The following is a 25,838-nucleotide window of genomic DNA, read 5'->3' as shown; positions in this document are numbered from 1 at the left end:
AGCAGAGGCCCCCATTGTTCTCAAACTGGTTTCCAACTGGAGGTGGGAGATGAAAGCAGGGTTGTGATGTGAGTCTGCAGGAGAGAGGAGGGGACAACTCCTGGCAATCTCTCCCTTTTCCTTGCCTGGAAATCTCGCCCTTTTCCTTGGCATTCTGAGCATCTCATGGTGCGTGGATGAGACCGGGAGCCTCTCGAGCACACCCAAGCTACACTGTGCAATGAAAGAGAAGAGGAAAGGAAGCAGTGTTCTTTAGCCCTGATCTAAGTGGGTAATCTCTACTGGTCCCACCTTCTACCTGTGCTACCAGGGTTAGAGCTGAGCAAATGCTTCCCCTTTCCTCTGCAAGGTCTTTCTAACCTGAACATTTGTCTTGTCTTTTCTCCACTTACTGCTTTCCTGGACAGCAAGCCAGACAGGTAAGAGCACCAGATTTGCAATTTGTTTAGGTTCTTTCTTGCTGTGTGTCAGGCAGTGTTTAGTGTCTGTGGTGATGGGGCTTTGTTGGTATGGTTCCTACCGTTACGTCTGTCCTAACAGGAACCCTGTGTCAGACTAGCATGAGACCATGTTTGAATCAGGGCAGAAAAAGTAAAGAAAGCCCAGCTTTCTCCTACTTGTCTGTTCCTAAATATAATGGCCCTTTCTCAAGCTGAGCAGCAGTGACAGTAAACGGCTCATAAAATGTTAAGTTAATGGAGCAGAGAAACACCCATTTGTGTTGCAGTCAGAGGTGGAAGCGGGTTTCTCCATGTCTGACTGCTCTGTACAGGCTGTCCCTGAGCCGCTGGCATACTGGAGGCAGAATCTTACCAGCTGAGTTGTCCTCGCCCCGTTGCAAAAGCTATTCTTGCCCCATCAGCCAGGGACTTCTAACAGAGTTCATTTATGACTGCAGAAATTAGACTTATTTCAAACCATTTCCGAGGCTGGGAGAGCTTTCACTGGAAGTAACTGATGGGTTTAGCCAATGAACTATTAACAGCAGTTTCAGAACTGCGGCAAAAATAAACTACTCCCAAACTGCAAAGTGGTATAATTCTAAAATGCTGCCCCATGCAGTGCTGGCAGGGCTCGTGCCACTTCTTCTAGCTATTAATGACATTAAGAGACAGCTAAAAATGTACTGAATAACCTTCTCTCTGCCTAAGTAATTGCCATTACTGCTGCAGGCATATTATTAGAAGCTTCTGTGCAACCCTAGCAGGTGAGGTGAGGAGCTCTACAGCCATCTTGCTATAGAAGAGCTGGACAATATTTGCAAGCCGCAGGGTGTGGGTACACATTCTCTGCCCGCTGGAGAAGTTCTGCTCCTGGCAGCTTGTCACTGTTCCCTTGCCAGAGGTTATCACATCTGCAGATCATCACTGGGCTTTGCTTACAAATTCTTTTCAAGGAGAATGAGCCACTAGGTCAGCAAAGACTTTCAACTGCCTCAGCTAACTTAACCCGTTTTGAGTAAAATATACTAGGAAGCACTTAGATGTGCAGCTCAGCTGGCAGGTTGGAGTGGGCTTCAGCTTCTGGCACGAGGTGAGACAGATCTCAGCAGGCACAGCTGTGATGGGAAAGCGTGTGTCTACGCTGGTTTTTGAACCCAGTTTTTAGGGTTCTGCAGATCAAGAAAGGTTGAAAATCACTGCTTTGACTTCTCTGTCTGCAGCAAGGCACTGAGAGCTCCTAAACAAGCCAACAGAGCAATAGCAGTACTTTTCATCCAAGGTCACGGTCAGGAGATTCTGTACTTTTCCAAATGATTATGTTGGCTGTGGTTCTCTCGGGCTGAAAATGGCTTGGCCACGATTGGAAAGGCTTCTGCTTGCAGAGCTCTGCGAAGTTCAGTGGAGGCTTGGCTGTGCAGGGAGGCTGAGGTGTGAGTTCACAGCACCTCAGCTGCTCCTTGCTGCCTGTCTGTACTTCTGCTGTGAGAAGGGGGAAGGAACTTCCAGATTTGTCTGAAAGCTGCTAAGGGGCTGCTGGGCCCTTGTAAACCCATCAAATACAGCACTTGCAAAACCCTCCGAACCTTATCCCTTTTCTGATGCGTTTTATGTAATCTACATCCTTGTCTGCCTCGGACCCTGATGTTGGTGGGAGCTATGCTCAGGTCTGACTGGCCTGAGTAGCTGAAGAGACTAAAAGGCCCATAAGCTAAGCTGCTTTTCTTTTTGGTTTTTTTGTTTGTTTCTTTTTTTTTTATTATTTCTAATTTGTTTAAAGCAAACGGAAAGATTCAGAGCCACGGACAAAATGCCTCCTGAACAATGCTGAAATCACCCCTCACCACCCTAAGGACCCTGTGGAAATGAGGCGCATCAACTTCCAGACTCCAGGTAACCGGCTGCTAACCGGCCTTTCTCACGGGGAAGGCAGGATCGGAGCAACTGCCCTTCCCTTGGCCCCTCCTGCCTGCGTGGAGGCGGCTGCAGTGCTGCCTGCCAGCGCCCGCGCCAGCCCGGGGTGCAGCCAAGGAACCTCCAGCCTTGCCTGTGCTGAGCGAGACGGCAGAGAGAAACCTGTGCCGGGCAACCTCGGGGACCTTGCGCAGGCTGTGCCCCCGCTAGCCAGGCGGGAGGAGGGGCTGCGCCGCATCCCCCGCTCAACTGCTGCGTTCTGGGCTGAGTACACAGCTGCAGCGCCGTGGCCGTGCCAAGCTTGCCGGAGCACCGATGCTGCCGCGCAGCACTGTGCCTCGTGCTGGGAGATCCCCTGGGCGGTGGAGACGAAGTGTGGCAGGCTGCCCAGCACGCAGCACTCCAGCCACGTCTGTAACGGGAGCTTTCTGCTTATGTGCCAAACACTCCTGCTGGGAGCCGGGCCCACCAGCGGGCTGTGCGGGGACAGGGGCAGGGGGTTGCTTCGTGCAGGCGAGGCAGCATCTCCTGGCTCAGTGCAGGCGCTGCCGCTGCAGGCAGCTGCTGAGCAAGCGTGTAGCTGCACTCAGCTCCCAGGCGGAGAGGCTCCACGCACCCTCCTCTCTCCCCATGTGTGTCCCCACGTATGTGCACGTCTAAGCTGCCTGCATGGCACCTCTGCAAGCCACCACTGAAAGCCCAGCACGGGCATGTCCTCACGTAGACAGACACTTGGTGATGCTGAACAGTGCCTGCACACTGATACACACCTCTGCCTCCGAGTTCCTGGTGCTTGAGGATTTGGAAGGGAATTTATTGTGCTCTGTGGGGGCTGGCTGTTGTTTTCAGTTTGTTTGTATTTTTTTGCTGTTTTGTGCTTGTTAGTAATGTTTCTGCAGCTCCTGTTTCCCCTTCCCATCCCAGTCCTGTCCTTAGCGTTGTCTGAGTTTTCTCTAGGGTGAGCATGGCAAGTCAAGTAGGTACCTTGAGGGCAGGGATCTTTGGGGAAGCGCAAAGGCAGCACCAAGCTAAGGGCTTCATACCAAAAATAGTTAGGAGCAGCCTGCTAGTATCGGCCCAAGCTTAGCAACGATTGAGTCTGAGCTGAGGGATAGAAGCAGGTTCCATCTAGCATGCAGGGACTGAATGCAGAGCAGTTCAGCAGCAGTTAGGTCCCTAAATCAGGTCTTGCTTAGTGGTGCTCTTCCGGGAGAGTCTGAAGGTGTTTTGAGATCTTTTGAGTTTCTCCAGCTGCAGCTCAGCAGCAGTTTGCATTTGTCTGGGCTCAGTGTTACGTACTGGGTGCAAAGGGGAGCTCCTTTTGGGAGCGTTCAGGTTGGCTTCTGGGCGCTCCAGGTAGTGGTGTGAGACCCAAGAGGAAGAGTTGCACTCCCACGTGTGAAAACTTAGGCTAAGATAACAATAAAGATAAAAGGTTGTGGCCATGCAGCTTAGCCTGGGTGCTAAGAAGCAGCTGGAAGTACGGTTTCACGTGTTTCCCTTACTGGGTATTTCTCCCTGTCCCCGCAGGATAGCAGTCAGCTAAGGGCACTTGGAGCTTCGGTTAACACGACTGATAGATGAGTGAGTCTGTCTTCTACTGACCCTGCTGGTTTGGTCATGGTGCACCTCTGAATTCTTGGTCTAAGAGGCTTGTGAAAGGTAGCTATGGCATGCAGACCTGCCGCTAAGGCTCTGCTAGGCAAAGGTCTGCAGATCTCAAAAGGCTGCCTGGCTTTGTCCAGTCCAGCTTTAGAAAGAGGCTGCCACCTTTTCTTTGTAAGTTTATCTAGCCAAAGAGTTCATCTCGCTCGTTTATTCAGCGATATGGTTTGTAAAGCAATAAAAGGTTTTAAAGGGTTTGGGAGAGCTGGTCACCTGCCTCCCACAGAATTTTGCAGACAATTGGCTGAAGATGGAAAATCAGAGCTTGGAGTGTGCGGGTGGTGATGGAGAGCTTGTGGTGGTGCAGTTTGCAGGGGAGGACTCCATAGGTGCTGTCTGAATTGAAATAATTTGAATTAAGTATGTTGTGGTTTAGAAGAGGCTTGTAGGCTCTGCTCCAGCCAGGTGACCCGGGGTCCAGCAAGCGGAGTCTCTGTCGTGTCCCCAGCAGCAGAACGGAGGGGCGACATGGGGATGGGAGCGTGCGTGAGCATCTGTGCAGCTGGGAGAGGGGGAAGCATAGCACATCTTAGATATCCTGTCCTAGCCTAATTAGCACAAAAAATAACTTTCTTTTCCTCTTTGGATTTATGTTGGTTTTTTGTTTTTTTATTAGCATGAAATTTTTACAAAAGTGTATATTTTATTTATTTATTTTTTACTGTTTTCTGCAGATTCTGGTCTGAGCAGCCCTCTCAGTGACCCTGAGTTTGACTTTGAAAGTTAGTTCCTGTGTGTTTTTGTTCCTGTTGGTTTCATTTCCCCCTCGCCCCCCATTATTATTTTTTTCTCTTCTGTCGTTTTCCTTTCCAATTCTGTTTCGTTCCTGTTATTATTTTTTTTCTAATGCCAAATTCTCTGTATTCCTGCCGTGTTTGCCCATCTCATCCCTTTTCTGTGCCATCTGTCTGTCTGAACTGCGCTTCCAGTTTTACAGTATCAACTCACAGGCCTTTTGCAAGACGAGGGTAGTCACAGCAGCAGAATAGAGCCCCCGGTAGCAGCGTGGGACACTGGCCATCCTTCTGTGTCTCTTTTGCTGTCTCAGGAGAAAGACCTGGGTTTCAAGGCTTGCTTTTCTTCCCAGTATTGAAGAGGTTTCATTTCAGCAGCTTGGCTAAATGTCCCCCGTACTTAGTGACGGGCAGAAAGTGATCTTTTGTGCACTGGTGTGTGAGCGTTGTATGTGTGCGTGCCTGTGCTTTTGTGTTCATCGCTTCGTAACGCAGGGAAAGAGAAAACCGGAGCTGCAGCTGATGAACCCCCCTCTTTGGAAAGAACCGCACAGGCACCTTTCCATGTCAGGCGAGGAAAAGGGCCGTTTCCCATCTGTGGCAGGTGTCTGTTCCTTGGCATCCACTTGTTCCAGGAGCACAAAGACCGGAGGCCTCTCCACGGTCCTCCACACCCCCTGGGTTTCATGCAGAGTGCCATCCAGCCGCGGTGATTTTGCAAGGATAAATGGGCTCGGGCCCATGTAACAGATGTTAGGGTGACGTTTCTGGCGAGTTGGCTGGTGCATAGAGAATCAAGTCTTTTGTGATAAGATTAGAGAGATTCAAGTGATTGAAACGTTAGATGAGACTGGCTCTAAAAGACTTCATCCCATTAGAAGCCAAGATCCCAGCTTTGCAGGGTGGGGTTTGGGTTTGATTTTATTTTTTTTTTTAAATGCTGGGCAGGGAAGTAGATGTGAGGTTTCAGCTGACAAATGTTAAGAATCACAGGTGCTGCTTGTGCTCAGAGCTGTGAGGGCAGGGGCTTTTTTCTGACTAGTTTAATCCAAATATTGGTCTCTCTGGTATTGAATACTCCTGCCAATACTATCCCAGTCCACCTGCCACCTCCCCTCAACCACCTTATTGTAACAGAGGGGGTTTGTGTGTTTTTTCAAGCCGCACTGATCCTCGGCCCCCGGCAGTGCTCCCGCTGCCATCCTTGCCGCTGCGGGAGGTCTCCCTGGGTGGCAGCCCCACAGGTAGCCAAGAGGCTGCTGAGCAGAGCAACCTGCAAGCCATTTCCCTTCATGTCTGAAAAAGAATTATTGAATTAAAGCAGACAAAAGAGAAGCTGCTGCAGCTGACACAGCAGTGCCGACTGGTACCACTGGGAAGTACCACTCCTGGCTCATTTAAGATCAGACTTCTCCTGGATCTTAATGGGAACCCCCATGCACTTGGCATTTTGACCAGGGAAGTGTTTATCGCTACAGAGGTTTCTGGTCTTCTTTTATAATAAAGAGCCCTAGAAATGGATCCCACGAGGAGATTTCTGTCTCCGACAGCAGCAGAACAAGGCGAGTTCCCATGTGCTCTCAGCCAGTGGCTGTTTGCAGCGGGCTGGAGGTGGGGACGGGATGTTCCCCAGCAAAGAGACAGAGCTGGTTTTCAGGAGCTGGTCACACTGAGGATTTTTCCAGGAGCTTTTATGAAGGAAACTTGTGAAATGCCTTCAAGGGGAATGTGACTTCTCGTTCCAGATTGGCACAGTGGGCCTTTCTTGTGCAGCCTGTTTGCTCAGAGGGAATGACACATATTGCTCCATGACTTCTAAGCCAAAGAGAATCTGGGGAATTTTTTTTTTCTTGCTTGCTCATTATTACTGCGTTTTTCGATTGTTTGGGTTTTTTTTTTCCTTTTGACCTACGTGTTCATCATTTGGGATTTCATTTACAGCGCTGTGTTTCTAAGCACACTTCAGCAAATAATCTCTAGCTTTTTGCAGCAGTCAGGTGGTAGCAGCTGGGCTGAGAGCTGCCCAGCTGCCTCCCAGCCCAAGGGGGGAGAAGTCAGTGAGGGGGAGACCTGCAGAGGTCTGGAGACAGCTTATTGTGTTGCCAGAAGTTGTTCTGAGTAGACTTTGGCTTTGCTCTAATGTCACAGCTCAAGTTATGTTTGCTGTCCTCTTCAGCCCTTACTTTCAGAGGCAGGACAGACACTGGGAAGAGTGTTTATAGTACTCCTTTGGTTTCATCTCTGGTCTCGGGCATCTCAGCCGGTGTGACCTTCCCTCCAACCAGCTCCTCCAACCCCCCCACCCCCCCTGTCTGCACCCAGTGCTGTGGTACTGGGGTGGGTGGCAGCCACCTTCCAGTCCTGGGCAGGAAGCAAAGGGGAAATCCTTCCCGGGGTGCGGTGGGCTACAGGACAGCAAGAGGCTACCTGGGAGCTTTTCCTCCATGAGCCAGGAGAGACTTTCTGCCCTGATCCTCAGCAGACTCGTATGAAGCCAGTGCAGCCTCCAGAATACCTTGGCGTTATTTTTGGGAGCTTTTTGGTCCATTCCTCCCCACCCATCCTTGTAATTTTCAGCCAGACTTCCTTGTGCTGAATACAGATGTCTAGTTAGCTTAGGAGACACCTGTTTGAGTGGTGGTCTCGAATCCCCACTCTGTGGCAGACTCGTCCTGTCCCCAGGCCTGGGGGAGGCAGCATCTCTCCAGAAGTCACTGTAAAACTGAGGATGTCATGCTTGCTTTGCCATCTCTGTGCTGAGTTTTCAGAGTATCTGACCATGCTGCTGCCACCGCCACTGCTTTGTCACACACCAACACCCACGGGGCTCGAAATTCTCCCTGGCTTCCATCTCTTCTCCACTCCTGTCCTTCTCATGGGGGATATTGCCTAGGGCTTCTCGGCATGCTGCTGTCCTTGCCCGTCCGCTGTCGTTTGTAGCAGGATCGGCTAGCAGACAGCATGGGAAGCCTTTGGAAAAACATAACCCAATGCAGATGAGCAAAGCACGGAGCGCTTTTCCACCCCGATTTGTAGCATAGCTATTTGAGATGATGGGAAGGGAAGGTTCCCTGCCCTCCCCACAGCTCCAGCTGCCCCTCTCAGAGCACGAGGTGCAAATAATGCTTCAGGCTGAAAACCAAGTCTGCCTTCGCTGCTCAGCCCCTTTGTGGCCGAGATATGCCTGCAGCCTGACCAGTCCGATGCAGCGGGGCCCTCCAGTGTGTCTTGGAGAAGATCAAGTCTGTTCCTTGGCAGTTCTGCCTGCCTCAGTACAAGCACAACTAAGCGCTGGGGAGAATTGCAAGGGCAGCAGGTGAACCAGGGCTGGGAGGCATCGGTCTCTGCAGCAAATTGTTTCCCACCCCCCAGACTGAAAGGGGCAAGAGGATCTTTTGCCTTTCCATCACAAACCAGAACGGCGTCCCCAGCAGAGCAGGACAGGGCTGGTACAGCCCTCCCCGCAAGTGGAGGAGGGAGGGCGAGGAGGACAGCAGCACTGGCCGTGGCTGAGCTGTGCTGTAGAAGGAATATGATCCACTGGCCACGAGCGGGAAGAGGAGCCGGTGCTTGACACCTCCGTACCTGGCCACACTCTTGGAGCGGGGAAGGTTAGACAGCTGTCCCTGAGCCCACCAAGGAGCTTACAGAGCCAAGGCTGTGCAAAGGACAGTTCCTGAAAAGCCTCCCCTGCTTCCCTCCATCTGCATTCCCTTCCCTTGCCCCACATCACCATGGTTGGCTGGATCCCTGCCCCTTCCCTTCTTTTGTGTTGGAGTTTGTTTATGATCATTGCGGGTGCTGTAACATTTGCTGCGTAGGTTCCTCTGGCAGCGTTTGCTCATTTTAAGTCCACTATTGGAATTGCTAACATGCATCTGCTCTTCAGATTTTCCTTTTTGTTTTGCTCTGATTTACACATTGAAAATGGGGCCATCATGGGAACACTCATTTTAATGGTTTTTTTATTTCCTTGATTTTTATTTTTGACTTCCAAGGACACAATTTCGAGCCCTGAATTCTTCTCTTCTAACTTCCCTACTTTCATTGCAGATCTACATTGTAATTTTTTTTCTTTTCTTGTTTCTTCTTTCTTATAAAATGTGCAATGGTTGTGAATTTTTGTTATTATTAAATGAGATTCTTTTCCTGCTGTCTTGTCTTTTAGGTATGCTCAGCCACCCACCAATCCCCGTTTCCGAGCTGGCTGAACACACAGAGCATCTCAAAGCTAATGATAACCTGAAATTGTCCCAAGAGTATGAGGTATGAGCAAGAGTGAGTGCTGTGCATGAGTTTGCAGAGCCAGGAATTAGGAAATTGAGACAGGCCCTCATCCAAATGAACATAGCTTCATTTTAAGGATCTGGTTAGTTGAAATAAAAAAGCTATTTGCGTTTTGAAAATTAAGTACTTGCTCCCTGCTTTGCTAGGTTCAGTTCCAGATCATAAAAAAGAAAGAGGCTTGGTCCATGAGCCATTCCTGTCCAAAGAGTGGGCATCTGGGACAGGGTCTGAGCTCCCTTCACAAAGGGGATGCATTTCGGGAAGGTGACTGCCAGACAGATGGGTTGGGGAGTTGTCCCTGGGGGGTGCCTATGTCTTGCTCCTAAGTATGGAGAGGACCAAGCCAAGGAATGTGGTACCCAGTTTTAGAGAGCTGAAGCTAAGCGAGATGAGCACCAAGTCCTCTGCAGCTGACATGATCAGCAGCCATGGAGCTAAAGCTGAGAAAACAGGATAATTTGTACCTTCCTTGTCTTGTCTGAGGGTTTGTGCTCTTTTTTTTTTTTCTCCTTGCTGCTAATGTTTGGTTACTCAGATGGGCTCCTGCAGGCAACCAGCCAGGCAGAGCCGCAGCTGCTGGTCTTGAATTTCAGGTCGCTCCCCCAGCCTGTGCGGTTCCCACCTTGCTGGGGCTGACAGGTCAGGCCAGTCCCTAGGCAGCCGGTGGGGGGAAGGTGAAGAGCACCACAACCCCCCGTTATCACGCGTTATCACTGCCGCTCTGAGCATGGCATCCTTGCTGCCGCCGGGAAGGGCTGTGTGCTGGCACCAGCCTGCTCCTGCCCGCTTGCGGTATCGTGGCTGCATCAGCACTGGTTAAATCCTGCTGCGAATGCCCGGTGCGGTCGGGGCCATCGGTACGCCGGTTGCTTTCATTGCAGATTGAACTTATGACTGGATTTTTTTTGTTGTTGTTCAAAGACATAAAACGCCCCAATATTTTTAGACTAACAAGTAGTCTAGAGTGCCCAGTTCTGTTCACCAGCAGAGCACGAGGGGATATTTTCTGAACAAAGGACTGGTTCTGGGATGCTTTCTCCCTGGTCTGACTTGCAAACATCGGTATGTGTGAAGCAGCTCTGTATTCACGGCTCCGCACCCGTGATGGGGGGTTTGCTTGTTGGAGAAGGCACATTCGCTCTCCTGGGGTCTTTCACCCCACATTGGGGTGCCGAGGGGGGGGGGGGCGGAGCAGCAGCCCGTTAATATGCTCTATCCAGATTTCAAAGACTGATTTGCATAATGCAATATCCCAAGTGCCCTGGCTTCGTTCCAGTACAACCTCCTCTAGTGGGAGAGCCAGAGCTAAACAAACATCGCTAATGAAATGAATGTGAGGCATGATTAGAGGGATAGAGAGCAAACAGACACATTACAATAGTATAAATACCCATTAGTTAGAAATGCTCCGCAGCCAGGGTGCGAGAGGACGTCTGTGTCTGGTGGTTTTGTACCGGCGTTGCCCCGACCACTGGAGCCGAGCTGTGCCTGGGGAGCTCTCGGGGCGGCACGGGTGCCTGGCGAGGGTTGACCCCTGCGAGCTCAAAGGGACAAATCCAGCCAGGCGCGCGCAGGACCCTGTCCCCACCGGCCATGAGTGGCAGGCAGGGAGAGCGAGCAGCAGGAAGCACAACTCGGCACGCTCCTGCCAAGCCCCCAGTTGAGGCAAACCCCTAGGGCTCTGCAAAATGATGAAGGAATTAAGCCTTTTATTTAATTCTCTGGCTGAGGATTTAGAGGTAAACGTAATTAACCTAATTTCCATATCTGGGACAGCTGGACTTAAGGCAGAAAAAAAAATCCAACCACCAAACCTGGCGTAAATCACCAACATGGGCAGAGAGGAATTTTTGTCCAGTGCATTTTGTTGTTTACTCCTTCATCCCTTCCAGGAAAAGCCATGTTGGTTCAGTTCCTTGGGGCCAGGGTGCTCACCCCTTCTCTGCCTGGGGAGGTGCCTGCCCCTGCCACACTCCTGTGGGGCTTCCCACCTCCCTTTGCACCAGGGAGACCTCTGGCACCCAGTCTGCGGTCCCAAGGAACGCTTTCTGCTGTCTCTGCTCTGTGCAGAGCAGCCAGCTGCCTTCCTGCTGCCCGTGACAGCAAGTTTTTTCCCTGATGTTTCATATCGCAGTTGCACATGTGGTTATAAAGCCTGTCCTAGATTAAATATCTTCTTTGCCAGGTATTAGTACCCAACAAGACACCGGTATATTTATGCCATCTTAATTGTTTAGTTTAACCATGCATAGATTTAGCCTCTTCATCATTTCATAAATACGTTCTGATGTGATTGTTCCTGTTCTCTCCCAATTCCCGGCCGTTTGTCTGTCGGTGAGGCAGGGCTGTAACTAATCCGGTGCGGCCTCAGCAGAAGTACAAGCCAAGGCTTCTGTACTGCAGCCTGAAATTGCACCGATGCTTTTGCCACGGGGTTGCACTGCATTGTGCCCGAGGGGGAACTGTCGCAGGTACCGCTCTGGGTGTGCTTGGGACTGAGGGAGATGGGCCATGAACACCCTGTGCCACCCAGCTGGGGCTTTTCCGCAGCAAAGATTGGTTCTTAAGGAAGCAAATGCTGGGAAATGCTGCGTTCCCCAGCTAGACCTTCAGAGCCCCCATCTGTCCCGTGCAGAACAAGGTATGCAGAGCTTGATTTGCTGCTTTTCTCCTCTCTGAGTCTTCCATTTTCTTTCCCCGATTCCTCCAGTCCATTGACCCTGGCCAGCAGTTCACCTGGGAGCATTCCAACCTCGAAGTGAACAAGCCCAAAAACCGTTACGCGAACGTGATTGCCTACGACCACTCGCGCGTCATCCTGCTGCCCATTGAAGGTACCGTAGTGTCTCTACTCCTACGCGGTAGCGCTAGGCTGAAGTTGCTGCAGGGAAACATATTGCGTGTGCTCTTCTCCCTTCCCTCTTACCCTCTATTTATATTCTTCTCTTAACATCTCCCTGGGAGTTTAGCAAGCAGGAGATACCTCTGTAAAGCAGGCGTTTGTTCAGTTCTGGTGACTGACATATTCCCTGGAGCTGCAATCCCTCATTTCAAGGGCTGGTTTATCAAGAACCTGTCTTCCCTTTACGTGGAGATCCCAGCTCGATACGTTTCTGGCTAACGGGAAGAATTCAGACCACATAGTGCTTTAAAGAGAGCAGGAGCGGGGTAGTGGGTGGCGGTGAATGTGGAGTGTACCTGTACAGCAGATGAATGAGAAGTAAGCATAGGGCTAATTGTACTAATGTTGAGTGTCAGCAACGTAGCAAAGATGTGGTTGCTGAGTTGTACAGACCTAAAGATTACTTGATATGCAGCTCCTGCTGCAGTCCTGGCCCCTAAAAGGCTAAGAATAAGAAGGGGTTAGCGTTAGCCTGGTAGGTCATAAATTGTTTCCTGAGCTGCTTATGTGAGTGATGGTGCAGTCAGAAAATTTACATTAAATCTCAACTCGTGGCTCTTGACAGAGTTGCTCTGGTGCACGCTACGGTAAGAGGGGCTTTTGGTGGAGAGGAGATGGAGTTTAACAGGGCATCTGCTTTGGTTGCTGCTGCCGAGATAATATTTGAGTTTCATCATCCCAGGTTGTGTGTGGCTGTGCGGAATAGATAAAGCATTTGGAGCCAGGCTGGCACTGCCAAGAGCTGATCATCTGAGCAGAGAGGATATGGGGTGTCCTAATAACCCCCTGGTGAATGTAAAGGTTAAGTCAGAAGCCTTCGTGAGAAGGGAATTGCTAGAATAATCTCCCTCTGCCAAGAGGGAGCTCTGAGGGACGTGGGGAGGTGGAAGAGCCGTTCCTGGGGTAACGACAGATCACGGTGTTTTGCCAAAAGCTGCACAAATCTGGATCGGTCTTGTCTGCCATTAGAGGATTTTAAGTGTTTCTCATTGTGAAGATGACTGTGTTCTGGCTTTTTTTTTTCTTCCGAGATTAATATTGTATGAGCCAAGGAAAACAGTCTTTAAAAAGTTGCCTTGTCATTGAAGGGAAAAGAGCAGAGCACCAGTGTAGAAATGAAGGATGCTTTGGGCTCATCTCGGCTCTCGGGAAAACAGGAGCACGGGGCTGGATGCAGGCAGCAGCCCTAACTCTGCCCAGGTGGCAGCGTGAGGGACTGATGGTGCGAGTGTGACAGGCCAAGGTTTAATTTTCAAGCATCTGAGAGGCTCTGACATGCCTTGGCTGGTGCGTTCCTTCCTACCAGGCTGTATTTTACGCTGAGGGCTGGAAGATGAAAGGAGTTGGAGGAATTAGTTGTTGCTTTCTCTTTGTTTTAAATCTGGATTTGTCAAGGCTGCAGATTGTCACAGTCTGCTTGGTCAGGAAGAAGTACTGGCTTTAATTCCGTGACTTGTCTCTAACTGGGCTTGTCACACAGCAAAACATTGCGGGAGTTCATGGCCACCATTTGAAATCACAGAGTGGACCCAGGGGGACTGGAGAGGAGATTAATTCCGGAAGCTCAGCCTTGATCACGTCCCTGCTGCTGCTGCACAGCCACCTTCCCTCCTGAAATTTCAGATTGAGAAGGAATGGGGGCAGGGAACTCTCCAGAAATTTAATCAAAAGCCATTTCTACCAGCAGCTGAAATTACCAAGTACCCTTGAGGACTGGCAGGCAATTCAGCGTGGATTGCACCTTGCCAACAGAAGCAGCAATGTCTACTGCTACATCAGGATGAGGACTAGCAACCCAATTTCATATTGGTGCTTCTCCCCACCCTTGGCTGCCCTCGAGACAGGAGTTAAGCATTCTGTACTGAGCTAATCATAGGTTAGCAGAAACCTGCCAGCTGTGCCAGCTGCTCTGCTGTAATTAGGAATGGGCCAAATGGCCGAACGGCGCGGATCCGCTGTGCCAGCCTCGGAGGCTCTCTAAAGCTGAACCCGAACATCACTGCTTGCCCAGTGTCCATTTTAAGTTCAGAGCAGTTTTCTCCTGCCATGTCCCCATTGCCCTCTTTGCTCTGGCAGCGCCTCCTGCCACTCACAGCGAACCCCGTGCGCAAGGACACGGGCAAGCAGCTGTAACTCAACAGCCTGTAACTCATGCGAATAGGGAGAAAAAACACACTCCTAGAAATGACAGCGGACAATTTAAAGCAAGTCAAAGCCTGTAATTTCAAAGCCTTTACTGGCTGAATCAAGCCTGCTTTTATTCCTTCCTTTGTCCAGCTGTAGCTCACTGCCTGGGACTACAGACGGTGCCGTGCATCCCCAGGTGCACATGCCGCCCGGACACCAGGCGTTCGGGATGAGGACTTGGCTTTTGTCCTATTTGAGGTCAGCGAAGCAAGAGCCAGAGGCCAGGACTTCAGCTCCTGTCAGCAACACCAGTCAGAAGAGCATGGTTTCACGGCTTGATGCTCAGTCTCTTTAATACCTTTTGCAAGAAGTTATTTGTCTCCCTGCAATGCAGGCCTTCAAGGCGGGAGCTGGAGCTGGGAAAAACGTGCAAAGAGCCTGTTACTCCCAGCTGTGATTGTAACCCACCAAGCCATGAAGGCTCAGGTGGTTTTGCAGGGGAATTATCTCTAACAGCATTCCTGCAAAGATCTCCTCATGCTTCCAACTGTATAAAGTCCTGTGCAATTCACTAACTTGCTTTTGCTGATTTAATGCAGGAATTGTGGGCAGCGATTACATTAACGCCAACTACATTGATGGCTATCGGAAGCAGAATGCCTACATTGCCACGCAGGGGCCTCTGCCAGAGACCTTTGGAGATTTTTGGAGGATGGTGTGGGAGCAGCGTTCAGCTACTATTGTTATGATGACTAAGCTGGAGGAGAAATCACGGGTAAGATGCATGAGAGGGATGACTAGTTAGTCATAATCCTGGGGGATTGGAGGGTAGGGTTGGGGAACAGTAAACCCCTTTGATCTGCAGCCCACGTTTATGTCAGTGGGGGATTTCTGCCTGCTTTGCCAGAACCCTGAAAGATCAGTGATTCATTGCTTTTTAAAAAACCAAACCATTCACCCTGGAAGGCTGCAGCCTCCTTTGCAACTCCAAGAGAAGAGGGCACTCAATCCCATCGCATGCTTTGTAGGTCTGTCTCGGAGTTAATCGTGTGGCACGTTTCACATTCAGTTCTCTTGTTCAACAGACCCCAGTACGTTCACTCTAATCTTCAAGATCATTCCAGTCTATTGTCTAGATGATTGATGTGGTGCATCAAAGCCTGTGCTTAGTCAGTAGGAGCTTTTCATGCCGGGTCTGTCCCTTCCCTGGTGCTTTGGAGAGACATTTCTTGCACCTTCCCTCCCCTTCGCGACCTGGGCAGCTTCACCTGTACCAGTGGTTGTAGGACAGCCTTGGAACGAGCTTTCCCTGCAGCGCAGGGTTTGTTCCAGCACTGAGCTCTGCCTTTTGTCTTGCAGATCAAGTGTGACCAGTACTGGCCAGGCCGAGGTACCGACACCTATGGAATGATACAAGTGACATTACTCGATACCATCGAATTGGCCACGTTCTGCGTTCGAACGTTCTCCCTTCATAAGGTGAGCTTTCTCCGGCTCTGGTTTTTCCCTGGAGCTGGGCTGCAGCGTGCCCTCTGCTCACAGCAGCGGCGGGTATGGCAGCATGCTGGCACCTCACGTGACTCTCGGTGCCCTTCTGTCTTTGCAGAACGGCTCCAGTGAGAAGCGAGAGGTCCGGCAGTTCCAGTTCACAGCGTGGCCTGACCATGGCGTGCCCGAGTACCCCACCCCATTCCTGGCTTTCCTGAGACGGGTGAAAACCTGCAACCCCCCTGATGCTGGTCCCATTGTGGTGCACTGCAGGTACCGATTTCCTTCACCTAAGCCTTGAGTGGGGCCACCTGCAAGGGAGCCAGGAGTTCAGACCCGTGCTGATTTGCACCCAGGAGATGTGCACCGTCTCCCAGCGAGTATCCAGCAGGCCAGAGCCGTCCTGTAAAGTGGGTTTCCAGACAGTATCTGAGGAGGATACTTGTGGTTTTCACCGAGTGTGGAATTTCTGGAGACGATGAGTGGTTTGGTTTGCACCACATCACGCAGATCTCGTTATCAAGGGGAAGCGCCCCATGCTGTACTGGGCTCTGGTTCTGGGCACAGTGGGGAAGGAGGAAGATCACGGGCAGCCCGGGAAGCTGCTTTGTGATGCTGCATCAGGTGTCTGGGAGGCAGAGCTGCCTCGCTGTCAGAGGGAGAGCTGACAGTGATTGAAAGAGGGTGGGGGTGGGATTTTTGAGTGCCGCAGCCTTTCTGATAATGACCAACTGAAGGCCCCTATGGGCAGGTAAGGTTCCTAATTCAATTTACAGCCCAACGAGGAATGCTTGCAGCCTCAACTTGGATAAATCCCTGTGTTCCTCAGGAGGGTGTGGAGGAGCCTGCAGGTTACTCGGCACTGAGGAAAGACATCTGAATTTTACAGGCTGCTGGGGGAAGCTAACCCTGCCTCTCCTAGAGGATGCCATTTAAACAGTCTTTGTAAGTGGGCAACTTATCACTAACCTTGCAGATGGCAATTATCGTGCACCTCTCAGAAAATGAATAAAGAGAGCTGTCAGCTCACAAGGTGCAGGAACTGGCTCCCAGATCAGCTGCTAAATTCTTGCCAAAGCTCCCAGTCACCTGCTTGGTTCAGGTGTTAGGCAGTCTAATTAACAGAGATCAAGGGGGCTTCATGAAAAAAGGGGCTGCACTGGAATAGTAAAACGAAACCCTTTATTAGCAGCAGCAAATGCACAGATCCACAGAACCCTGCTGATTCACAAATGCCACTACATACAAGTTTGATGTTACCTTGATGCACAAAAACATTTAGGAAAAGAGGTGACGCAAGTTACTCATTACAACGTCGGTAGTTTCTGAGCTGCTGGAAGATCTGAGTGATTTTGCTGGAAGATCTAAGTGAGACCGTGGTTTTTAAGCCTCAGATTGTGCCAGCCTTTTGTTCAAGCCTGGAGCCCCCTACCTAGAATTGTCATAATTGTGTGTCTGCCAGGAGAGCTTCTGTCCTGGGGATGTTGCAGATGAAGAGGCAGGAGAAACGGGGCAGATCAGTGTGGAGGGGCAATAAGGCTCGTCAGCAGAGGCAACTTTTTCGTCTTCTGTCCTGTCCTCGGGTGACATAAGACCAAACTTGGTTTGGGAAGTTTTTGCTAAACTGAGTTGAGCAAAGCAAACCTTTTGAGCTCTCTGGGGCTAAGCCTGTGTACGGACCGGCACAGCTGGGGGGACCTTTCTATCCACTGGCCCTGATCCAGCAGCCTCTCCCTGCTGTTGGGGCAGCACTGGCGGAGTTCACAGAAAACGGCTCCTTAGATTCCGGTGCAGGCTTCACCAGCCCCAGCGCCGCACTCTGTGTGACTCGGAGCAGCAGTGACTCTGGTGTCACCGCTGTCCTCCACCGCACGCTATACAGCTGTCCAAACCCAGCACAGCGTTTTTCAACTACGTGACGAGCAACGCGCTGAGGTGAGTGGGCAGCAGCACTCGCAGCGCCGGTTCCGTTGGGCAAGTTCCTTTAGTACAACAAAACTCGTGAGAGGGCTGGAGCCACACGTGGGCGCGGGTTTGCCGAGATTCCCTTTGCCTCGGTGCATCGGTAGCCACGTTCACAAGGCCGGGGCTCCTTCCCAGTCACTGAGTGCATTTCTGCTTCACTCTCCGCCCTGTGCATCTGTTTCCACCCTGTGTTTGCTGCCAATTGTGGCAGGGAAGGTCCTCACTGCTGGGTGGCCGTCTGCAGTATTTTTCTTCAGTGGCAGAATAACCCATCACTTTATTATTATTTTTGTCTCCCCTTTTCTTTCCAGTGCGGGTGTTGGACGGACTGGCTGCTTCATTGTGATCGACGCCATGCTAGAGAGGATAAAACATGAGAAGACAGTGGACATTTATGGGCACGTCACCCTCATGAGGTCGCAGCGCAACTACATGGTACAGACAGAAGACCAGTACAGCTTTATACACGATGCCTTGCTTGAGGCTGTCGCTTGCGGCAACACAGAGGTCCCAGCTAGGAATCTCTACACCTACATCCAGAAACTGGCACAGATCGAAGTCAGAGAGCACGTGACGGGCATGGAGTTGGAGTTCAAGGTAATGGTAGATGCTTGAATGGGGACAGTAGTCACTAGGGAAGGCTCCGTGTTCTTCCCAGGAGCTTTGTTCTGCTGGCACTCGTGCATAGCAGACAGGGAGCCTTTATAAAGCTGATGGGAATTTTTTTGGTTCCATCTTAGAGAAGTAATTACTTTTCTGACTTATTCTACCACAGTTCCCACAGGAGAGCTACCTGTTGCTGTGGGAGTCTTGTCTGGTCATTTCAAATCCAGCTTGAATTTACTCCCGCCTTAGATTGGGTGGGTTTTTTTTTAATTTTTCTTTTCTTTTCTTTTTTTTTCTCTCTGAAAGTTTTGCTTAGGGGAAGGTTCTCAGACTCTGTCCCCACCCCCAGAAAAAAACCATACAAGGCACACCAGGCTGAACAGCATGGTGGAACATGGCGGGCAAGTTAAATGGGCGGGCACAGGGCTCAATCAAAACAAAAAAAAAACCCAACTGAACAAATGGTTGTGACTCTGCTTTTGCCTTCAGCGACTTGCCAACTCCAAAGCCCACACCTCCAGGTTCATCAGCGCCAACCTCCCATGCAACAAATTCAAGAATCGCCTTGTCAACATCATGCCATATGAGACCACGCGGGTCTGCCTCCAGCCCATCAGAGGAGTGGAGGGCTCCGACTACATCAATGCCAGCTTTATTGATGGCTACAGGTAAGCAGCCCCGCCGCAGCCGGGGGGGTTGCTCTGCAAGGAGGCAGAGGTACTAAGGGCTGGACTAGGTCTTAACAGGGGCAGTCCTGTTAATTCCAGGATGAACAGGAATCCTGTCCCGGCACCTAGCCGTGCCCGCGTGCAGTGCTGGAGGTGAGCTCTCGCGGATGGCCAGCGACCCACACTTCAGCCTTTTGATAGCTTTATTCTCTGTGGTCTTAAAATCACTTATCCCCTAAAGCAAACCAAACCCTTCTCCAGCAGCAGGTCCTAAACATAGAGTGTCAGTGAGGGGTGGATTTTGCTGTTGGGAGGTTTCTAAAAACAGATTAGCCTTTTTACTACTTTTGTGATTTGGGGACGTTGCAGTTGTGACAGCTTCCCACAGGCATTATGTGCCACGAGCTCCAGCCTGAGGAGCTGCAGCCCTCCACTGGTGTGCTCGGAGCCCAGCACCAAAGGAACAAAGCAACCCCCTGTGCAGGATTCCTCGCCGGGGTTAGGGCTTCTCCCTGCGTGGCGGCTGAATTCTTGATGCTTCTCAGGCCCAGAAACCATGGATTCTAGTTCCAGGAAGCCCAGCATCTTACACCTTCCTCCATGTGAGGCATCATGCTGGAGTAATCTAGTTTTACCCCTTGGAAACGGTATTTAGAGAAAGCTTCGCCACTGACTTTTTTTTTTTGACTGTTAGCACCAAAGACGCTTCCAACCCCTTTAGACCTTGCACTGTTCTAGTTCTTTCCCAGCATTGCCATTTGTTCTCGTACTCTCCAGCCGTTGTATGTGTCTGCCCAAGCAGCTCTGGGCAGCCCCCTGACCCACCCCTTGCGTTTGGGCTCTTTCAGACAGCAGAAGGCGTACATCGCTACTCAAGGGCCCCTGGCAGAGACCACTGAAGATTTCTGGCGGATGCTATGGGAGAACAACTCCACCATTGTCGTGATGTTGACTAAGCTTCGCGAGATGGGTCGGGTAAGCGGGGGCTAGAGGAGGAGTGTGGGGAGAAGCCTGCAGCACGGGGCTAACGGGGACCTTTTCTATCCCTTGGCAGGAAAAGTGCCATCAGTACTGGCCAGCGGAGCGTTCTGCCCGGTACCAGTACTTCGTAGTAGATCCCATGGCTGAATACAACATGCCTCAGTACATCCTGCGAGAGTTCAAGGTCACTGATGCCAGGGTAAGTGCTGCAGAATGTTCAGCCTGTGCTTGCGAGGGCTGTAACAGGCTGGAGTGGTTCAAAGCCAGGTGGGAAGGTGGCTGACAGAAAACAAGGCAGTTTGGTGTGGTTTGGCTCCCATGAGAAAGACTGAGGTGTAAACAGTTTCTCTGTAAGTCGGGGATTATCGTCAGCGGAGGAGAGCTTAGCCACGATAACAAAGAAACAAAACACACAAACACAGACTGTACTTGAATATATCTTCTGACAAACTGAAAGTGTTCTAACCTCTGCTCAGTAATCATGGTGGCGAGTCGCTTTACTAGAGACGTACCCAGCCTTTGGTTTCACCTGCAGCTTATGTGATGTGGAAAGCAGAAAACAGTATCCCCTCAAAGAGCTAGTAAAAAACCCAGACTTGCAAAGGCTGCTCTGCACCCTACAGAACACGTACATTTCTCCTCTGGCTTTAAGAGGAGCCACTGTTACTCATATTCAGAGGGGCACAGCCACTCAAATAATCTCAGATTCAACGTCAGATTTCTCACCCAAAGGAACATTTCAGTACCTCTGAAATTTGTTCAGCAGATGTAACCCCCGCTCTCGGAGTAGTGTTTCATGCTTTTGAGGTTGCCAGTGTTACAGAACCTGATAATTCTATTTGCAAGGTTGAGACAGAGGATGCCTCATCAGTCCTGGTAGAAGATGATTTATCTTCCTGTCAGCTGTAATTCTGACACTGTGGCAACTCTTCTGAAGATTGATAGAGAGGCCATAACCTCACCTTGAATGTTCCTTTGCTGAGGACTCCATCTGTGCAGTTGTTGCAGTGGTCAGAGCTATCAGCACACCTGCCAGAAGTATAGATCTCTACTGACAAGCTGACTCCAGAAATGTCAGCTGCAACACGAGCAGCTTCATCATTATCTAGCTAGATAATATATACGTGTTCATGACCGTAACACAAAGTTGGTTCAACTTTTTCTGCCCTTTAACGAACCAGCAACAAAATGGGGGCAGGGGGTGGGGGGGTGGCGCTGCCTTTTGTATTCAGTGCCACAAACACAGGATGTTTTCACTATTACTGGTTTTTCTCCCCCAGGACGGTCAGTCACGAACTGTTCGCCAGTTCCAGTTCACTGACTGGCCAGAACAAGGTGTGCCAAAATCAGGAGAAGGTTTTATCGATTTCATCGGACAGGTACATAAGACCAAGGAGCAGTTTGGCCAGGATGGCCCCATCTCTGTCCACTGCAGGTAGGCACGTGCAGATAGACATGGCTAATTCAACCGAGGATGCAAAAGTGCAGAAGGAATTAAAACCCTACCGCTACCTCCCTCCTTCCCCACACCCTTTGCAGGCAGATTTCTTGGGGGTGTCTGGAGGGGAGGGTGCCAAACACTACTGCTTCTGCCAGCCAGACTGGTCTCCCTCGGAGCTGGGCACTGCCCACGAGGCCTTTGGCCCTTCAGGTCTAGGGGAGAGGTCGGAAATGCTGATCATCCTCTGAAGGAGATGGGAACCGCCGTGTTAATCAATATTTGACCTGCAGAATTAGGAGTATTTTTTTTACCAGTCATGGCCCAGTTCGGCACCTCTAACGCTGCTGGGCTGGGTTTGCTGGTGCTGGTAGGAAGAATTGTACCTCCCTGCCCCTGGGCCAGAGAGGATAACGTGTTCTTCAAACTATTTATTTTTAAAAGCCTAATGTGACATATTTGGTAATAGTTTTCCACAGTGAATGCTGTTTATCACTGCCCGAAGTTTTTGATTGTTTTTAATTTCACTTTCTCAATTTGTTTGGGTCACACCCTGGCAGTTTCACTGTGTCCTACCTCCTGGAGGACTGACTGAGGCTCTCGGGTCTGACACGCTCATCACGCAGCTCAGCCGTACAGAACGTCAGCATTTAGAGAAGCATCTGAACGCTGTAACATACGGTTTCCTTCTTTTGTCCCATTCCTGCAGTGCCGGCGTGGGCAGAACTGGAGTGTTTATCACATTGAGTATCGTCCTGGAAAGAATGCGTTACGAGGGTGTTGTAGATATTTTCCAGACAGTAAAGATGCTGCGAACACAACGACCCGCGATGGTGCAAACAGAGGTAAGGCGGAGTGGGGAACTACAGGTTTGGGGGATGAGTAGCGAAGCCTCCCCCTCAGCACCCCGGCTGCGTGGAACGTGCTTTTTGCCTTTCTAACCACAGCAAAACAAAACCTTACCTGAAAATTACTGAGCGAGCCCAGGCTGCGCCACTGCTTTTACCAAAGTAATGTATGAAGTCTGTTAGAGCTTTCATCCCAGTCTGCCAGCCATGCTCCTTATCTCATCCCCACCTCCGAGGCAGGGGGTGACTCACCTGCCTCGAAACACAGCCCACGTTGGCTGTGGAGCCAGAAATGCCGACCTGGGAGATGCCCAAACAATAAAGGGAAGGGATTTCCTTTCCCAGTCGTTCACAGTTCTCCGAGGATAAAAGGTTCTGCGTGTGGCTCCTGCCCAAGTCTGTGCTGGCTGGGAAGCAGGGCAGGGATGCTGAAGAGCCGTTTCAAACCTCTGAAGCTGTTCCCTTTGCTGTTTGCAGGATGAATACCAGTTCTGTTACCAGGCAGCTCTGGAGTACCTGGGAAGCTTTGATCACTATGCAACATAAAAAGCCATCCGTTGTGCAGACTCTACCAACCACTTAAGTCCTGGAAGGCCTCTTTTGACCCAGGAGGAGCGCTTGAACTTACAAACTGAATCAGAAGAAGTACCTTTTCATCTGGACAATGCATTGGGGAGCAGGGGGAAGGATTGCAAGGAACACCCCTTCGGGAACTCCATGTTGTAACCTGGACCGTAAAGAGGCAGCTCAGGAGACTGCTGAAGGACTGCTTTAAGTGGTGAACTGCTCTTGTTACCTCAAGTGGTGTTCGCTGTGGAGGACGTATGGACATCATGAAACAGATCCAAAAGCTAAAACACACCTTGCGAAATGTTGCCGCTGGAGAAGGGAAGGAAACCGACTTCGGTTACATCATTAGAGTTCAGTTTATTTACTAATATAGTTGGCAGTCTTTAAAGGAAGTCACTTGCAGAATTGAAGGTGTTCCGTAAAAGCTAAGAAAAGGAACTAAATCTCAACACTTAGGCAAACTTAGGGTCAGGAGTTCTTCTAGCTGGAGTCTTAATAACCTCAGTATCAACATTGGGATGATTCTGGGCTTACAGGCACCTTGCAAACAGCATTCACCGAAGGCCCCTGCCACGCGAGAGGTTTTATAGCTCACATTTTGAATACTTGGAACATTCCTCATTTCTTCTAATTCCAAAATTTATTTTTTAGGCTATTTAAAATTCTGGAGACAAAGCGAGAGAGGGAGAGAGAGATCCAAACCCCATACCTGGCTGTGTGGTGTGGCCCCCTCCCCCTTGCACGCCAGTGGGGCAGGTAGAGGTGGCAGCTCCCCGGGGCTGGGTTTGCTGGTTCTGTTCCCCTGTTTCAGCACATCCAGCTACCACACAAAGGCATTAAATCTGGGCAGGACACCCCGCAAGGAACGGCAGCCCCTTTCCTTTCTCTTTGCACATTCACACAACCCCACTTCTGCTGCAAGCAGCTGTGCCACCCCACCAGTTCCTGCCGCAGAAGGCCGGGAGCATCTCCCTGAAAGGAGCCCAAGAAGCACCCTTAAGAATTTTATTTCCAATAGCCAACTGCTTCTTGCTGCCAACCCCTCACCTCTGAACACTGCGGCTCTCCGGGAGCGATGCAGAGACTCTCAGGACTCTCCTGGTACCATGTCACGCCACGCTCCTTGGCACAGCTACGAACGTGCCCTAGCTGTATAAATAACTGGGAAAGATCAAGTAAGGTGCATTCAATGGCATATACTGTGAGTGGCTTTCTTTAAAGTATCGATGTAACTGTAACAAGTGACATTACCTTTTTTTTTAAATAGTGTATTTTTTCCTTTTTTTTAAAAAAAAAGACAAAGAATATCAGTCAATGAATTTAAAAGAAAAATTTGCTTATTTGTTCATATTATGTTCAAAGACAGTCTATTTTTTCACTGTAGAAATGTTACGTGTAATGGCTGTGATATATAAAAATGCAGTGCAAATTGCTACTTCTACATATTGCTTTTCTACCATTTAAAAGGTTTAACTTGCTCATGTAAGAATAACATGTCCTTTCTGGATTTTTTTTTTTGGGTTCTTTTGTTTTAAATCGATCGCAGACGTACCCCATCTCTCTGGAAGGGTGTGAGATGAGCAGGCAGGCCTAGACACGGTGGCGGTGGCAGTGCCAACCCACCTCCCCTTCAGCTGTGGCCATGTTCTGGGCTTAACTGGGCCAGGGCTGAACTGGGAGATGAAACAATACCAGTGTCTTACCATGACTGAAGACAGAAAGACGGTGATGTCGGTGCCAGGGCAAACATCAGCACGCACACAGGTTTTTCTAACATCAAAGGTGTATCGTAGGTAATGGCCCATCGTGCGCTGCGTTGTAGATATAATGCTCTTGCAGGTGTACGGGGCGAGGAGTTTTCTTGCAGAAGTGCACAGAGGACAGCAAGTCTAGGAGAAGACACACTGCCCTGAACACTGCTTGCCTGTGACTTTTCCTTTTTTTATTTTTCTAGAAGGGGTAAATCATGGCCATCAAGTGCTACCCAGAAAACCCCACAACAATCTATTTCCTGTCTTTAACTGAAAAAAAAAAAAAAAAAGAAAAAAGAAAGAAACGAAAGGCTTCTTCAAGATTTTCCTTCTTATTTGTGTGAAAATTGCCCAAATTTCTAAGTCTGTTGCAGCAAAATCTTACTGGACAAGCTGGGGGGAGAGGGGAGGTTTTTTCCTTTGTATGAGAGCAAAGTGCTGTTGCTTTCACACTGTTATTTCAAACTGAAACAGTAAGTGGTTTTCATACCACTTGTGTATGTAGATATATTGACTTTGTATTAAAGGAAGATTGTCTGAAAGGCCTGACTGCAAACCTGTTTGTTGGTAGGAGCGGGCAAGGAGCGAAGCAGCCGCTTGGTGTAACGCAGCGACCGCAGAAACATTTTTGCTGGTGCCCAGGGCCAGGTAGCAGGTTGCTTTCCCTCTGCTGTGCTTGTGCTCCTTCTAAAAATAGGTCACCTTGACAAGCCAAACATGTGGTTGCAAAGAAACCAGCTCATTCGGAGAGCTTTTGGGCAAATAGCTGCGGTGACACAGGTGGGAGCTCGCGGCGAGCTCAGCACGACGGCCGGGACCACCGCAGGACTGAGAAGCCACAGGTGCACGGGCTGTGGCCACCTTGAGGTGTAAAACCTTTGGTGACTGCAGTTCCTGCTGCCTCATCTGCATTTCCCTTGGGTGAGGCAGCAGCTCTCGGGCTGGAGCCCAGGTGGGAAGAGGTTGCCACCACCCGCTGTCCAGGTGCTGTCCTGGCTCTGGATGATGGCTCTGAGCCTGCAGGCAAGGAGTAAAAAACAACTTGGTGAACAGACAGACTGATTTACTCCAAGCCCACAGCCGCAGCAGAAAGCAGCTCACAGCTCCTCCACCGCCTGGCACAGCCCGTGCCCCAGCTGCAGCACGGTGGGGTGGCGATGCTGAACGCAGAACACCTCGCTGCCCTCTCCACGCCGGTGTGAGCTGCTTCAAAAACCATTGTCAAGCTGAGCCAGAGCCTACAGAGCTTTAACTGGTCTGTGCCAAGAGTGGCTCCTACCCCTGCTGCTCACCGGTGGGCTCAGACCGAGCTTCCCTCGTCATCCACATCGAGGCAGCGAGGCGCTGAGCGGGGCAGGGCTGGCGCGGACACGGAGGACAATGCAAGCATTCCCTACCAGGTATTTTTCCCCTTCCTTTTACCGGCACCAACCCTCTCTCCTTACTACAATGAC

The 25,838-nt window shown here is 50.4% G+C and overlaps 1 protein-coding gene across 12 annotated transcripts in view; it reads left to right on the top strand.

The window, feature by feature from the left end:
• The window catches only part of PTPRS (protein tyrosine phosphatase receptor type S), a 187,616-nt gene extending 162,690 nt beyond the window's left edge, over nucleotides 1–24,926 (top strand). For 9 of the 12 annotated variants that reach the window (XM_080382499.1, XM_080382504.1, XM_080382508.1 and 6 more), the window contains 14 exons: nucleotides 2,221–2,333; nucleotides 4,694–4,741; nucleotides 8,922–9,019; nucleotides 11,751–11,874; nucleotides 14,669–14,844; nucleotides 15,429–15,548; nucleotides 15,676–15,830; nucleotides 17,834–18,119; nucleotides 18,618–18,796; nucleotides 19,645–19,771; nucleotides 19,851–19,976; nucleotides 21,058–21,212; nucleotides 21,925–22,060; nucleotides 22,541–24,926. In XM_080382499.1, coding sequence (XP_080238625.1) covers nucleotides 2,221–2,333; nucleotides 4,694–4,741; nucleotides 8,922–9,019; nucleotides 11,751–11,874; nucleotides 14,669–14,844; nucleotides 15,429–15,548; nucleotides 15,676–15,830; nucleotides 17,834–18,119; nucleotides 18,618–18,796; nucleotides 19,645–19,771; nucleotides 19,851–19,976; nucleotides 21,058–21,212; nucleotides 21,925–22,060; nucleotides 22,541–22,609 — 1,912 coding nt within the window. In that variant the 3' untranslated portion in view covers nucleotides 22,610–24,926. The remainder of the gene's footprint in view (nucleotides 1–2,220; nucleotides 2,334–4,693; nucleotides 4,742–8,921; nucleotides 9,020–11,750; nucleotides 11,875–14,668; nucleotides 14,845–15,428; nucleotides 15,549–15,675; nucleotides 15,831–17,833; nucleotides 18,120–18,617; nucleotides 18,797–19,644; nucleotides 19,772–19,850; nucleotides 19,977–21,057; nucleotides 21,213–21,924; nucleotides 22,061–22,540) is intronic. The other 3 variants (XM_080382509.1, XM_080382510.1, XM_080382502.1) reach the window with 1 other exon arrangement.
• The last annotated feature ends 912 nt before the right edge of the window (nucleotides 24,927–25,838 follow it).

The sequence above is a fragment of the Falco punctatus genome (genome assembly GCF_963210335.1).
Source record: "Falco punctatus genome assembly, chromosome: 4".
Classification (NCBI taxonomy): Eukaryota; Metazoa; Chordata; class Aves; order Falconiformes; family Falconidae; genus Falco; species Falco punctatus.
The sequence above is the reverse complement of the archived record's forward strand: the minus strand, read 5'-3'. Positions and strand labels throughout refer to the sequence as shown.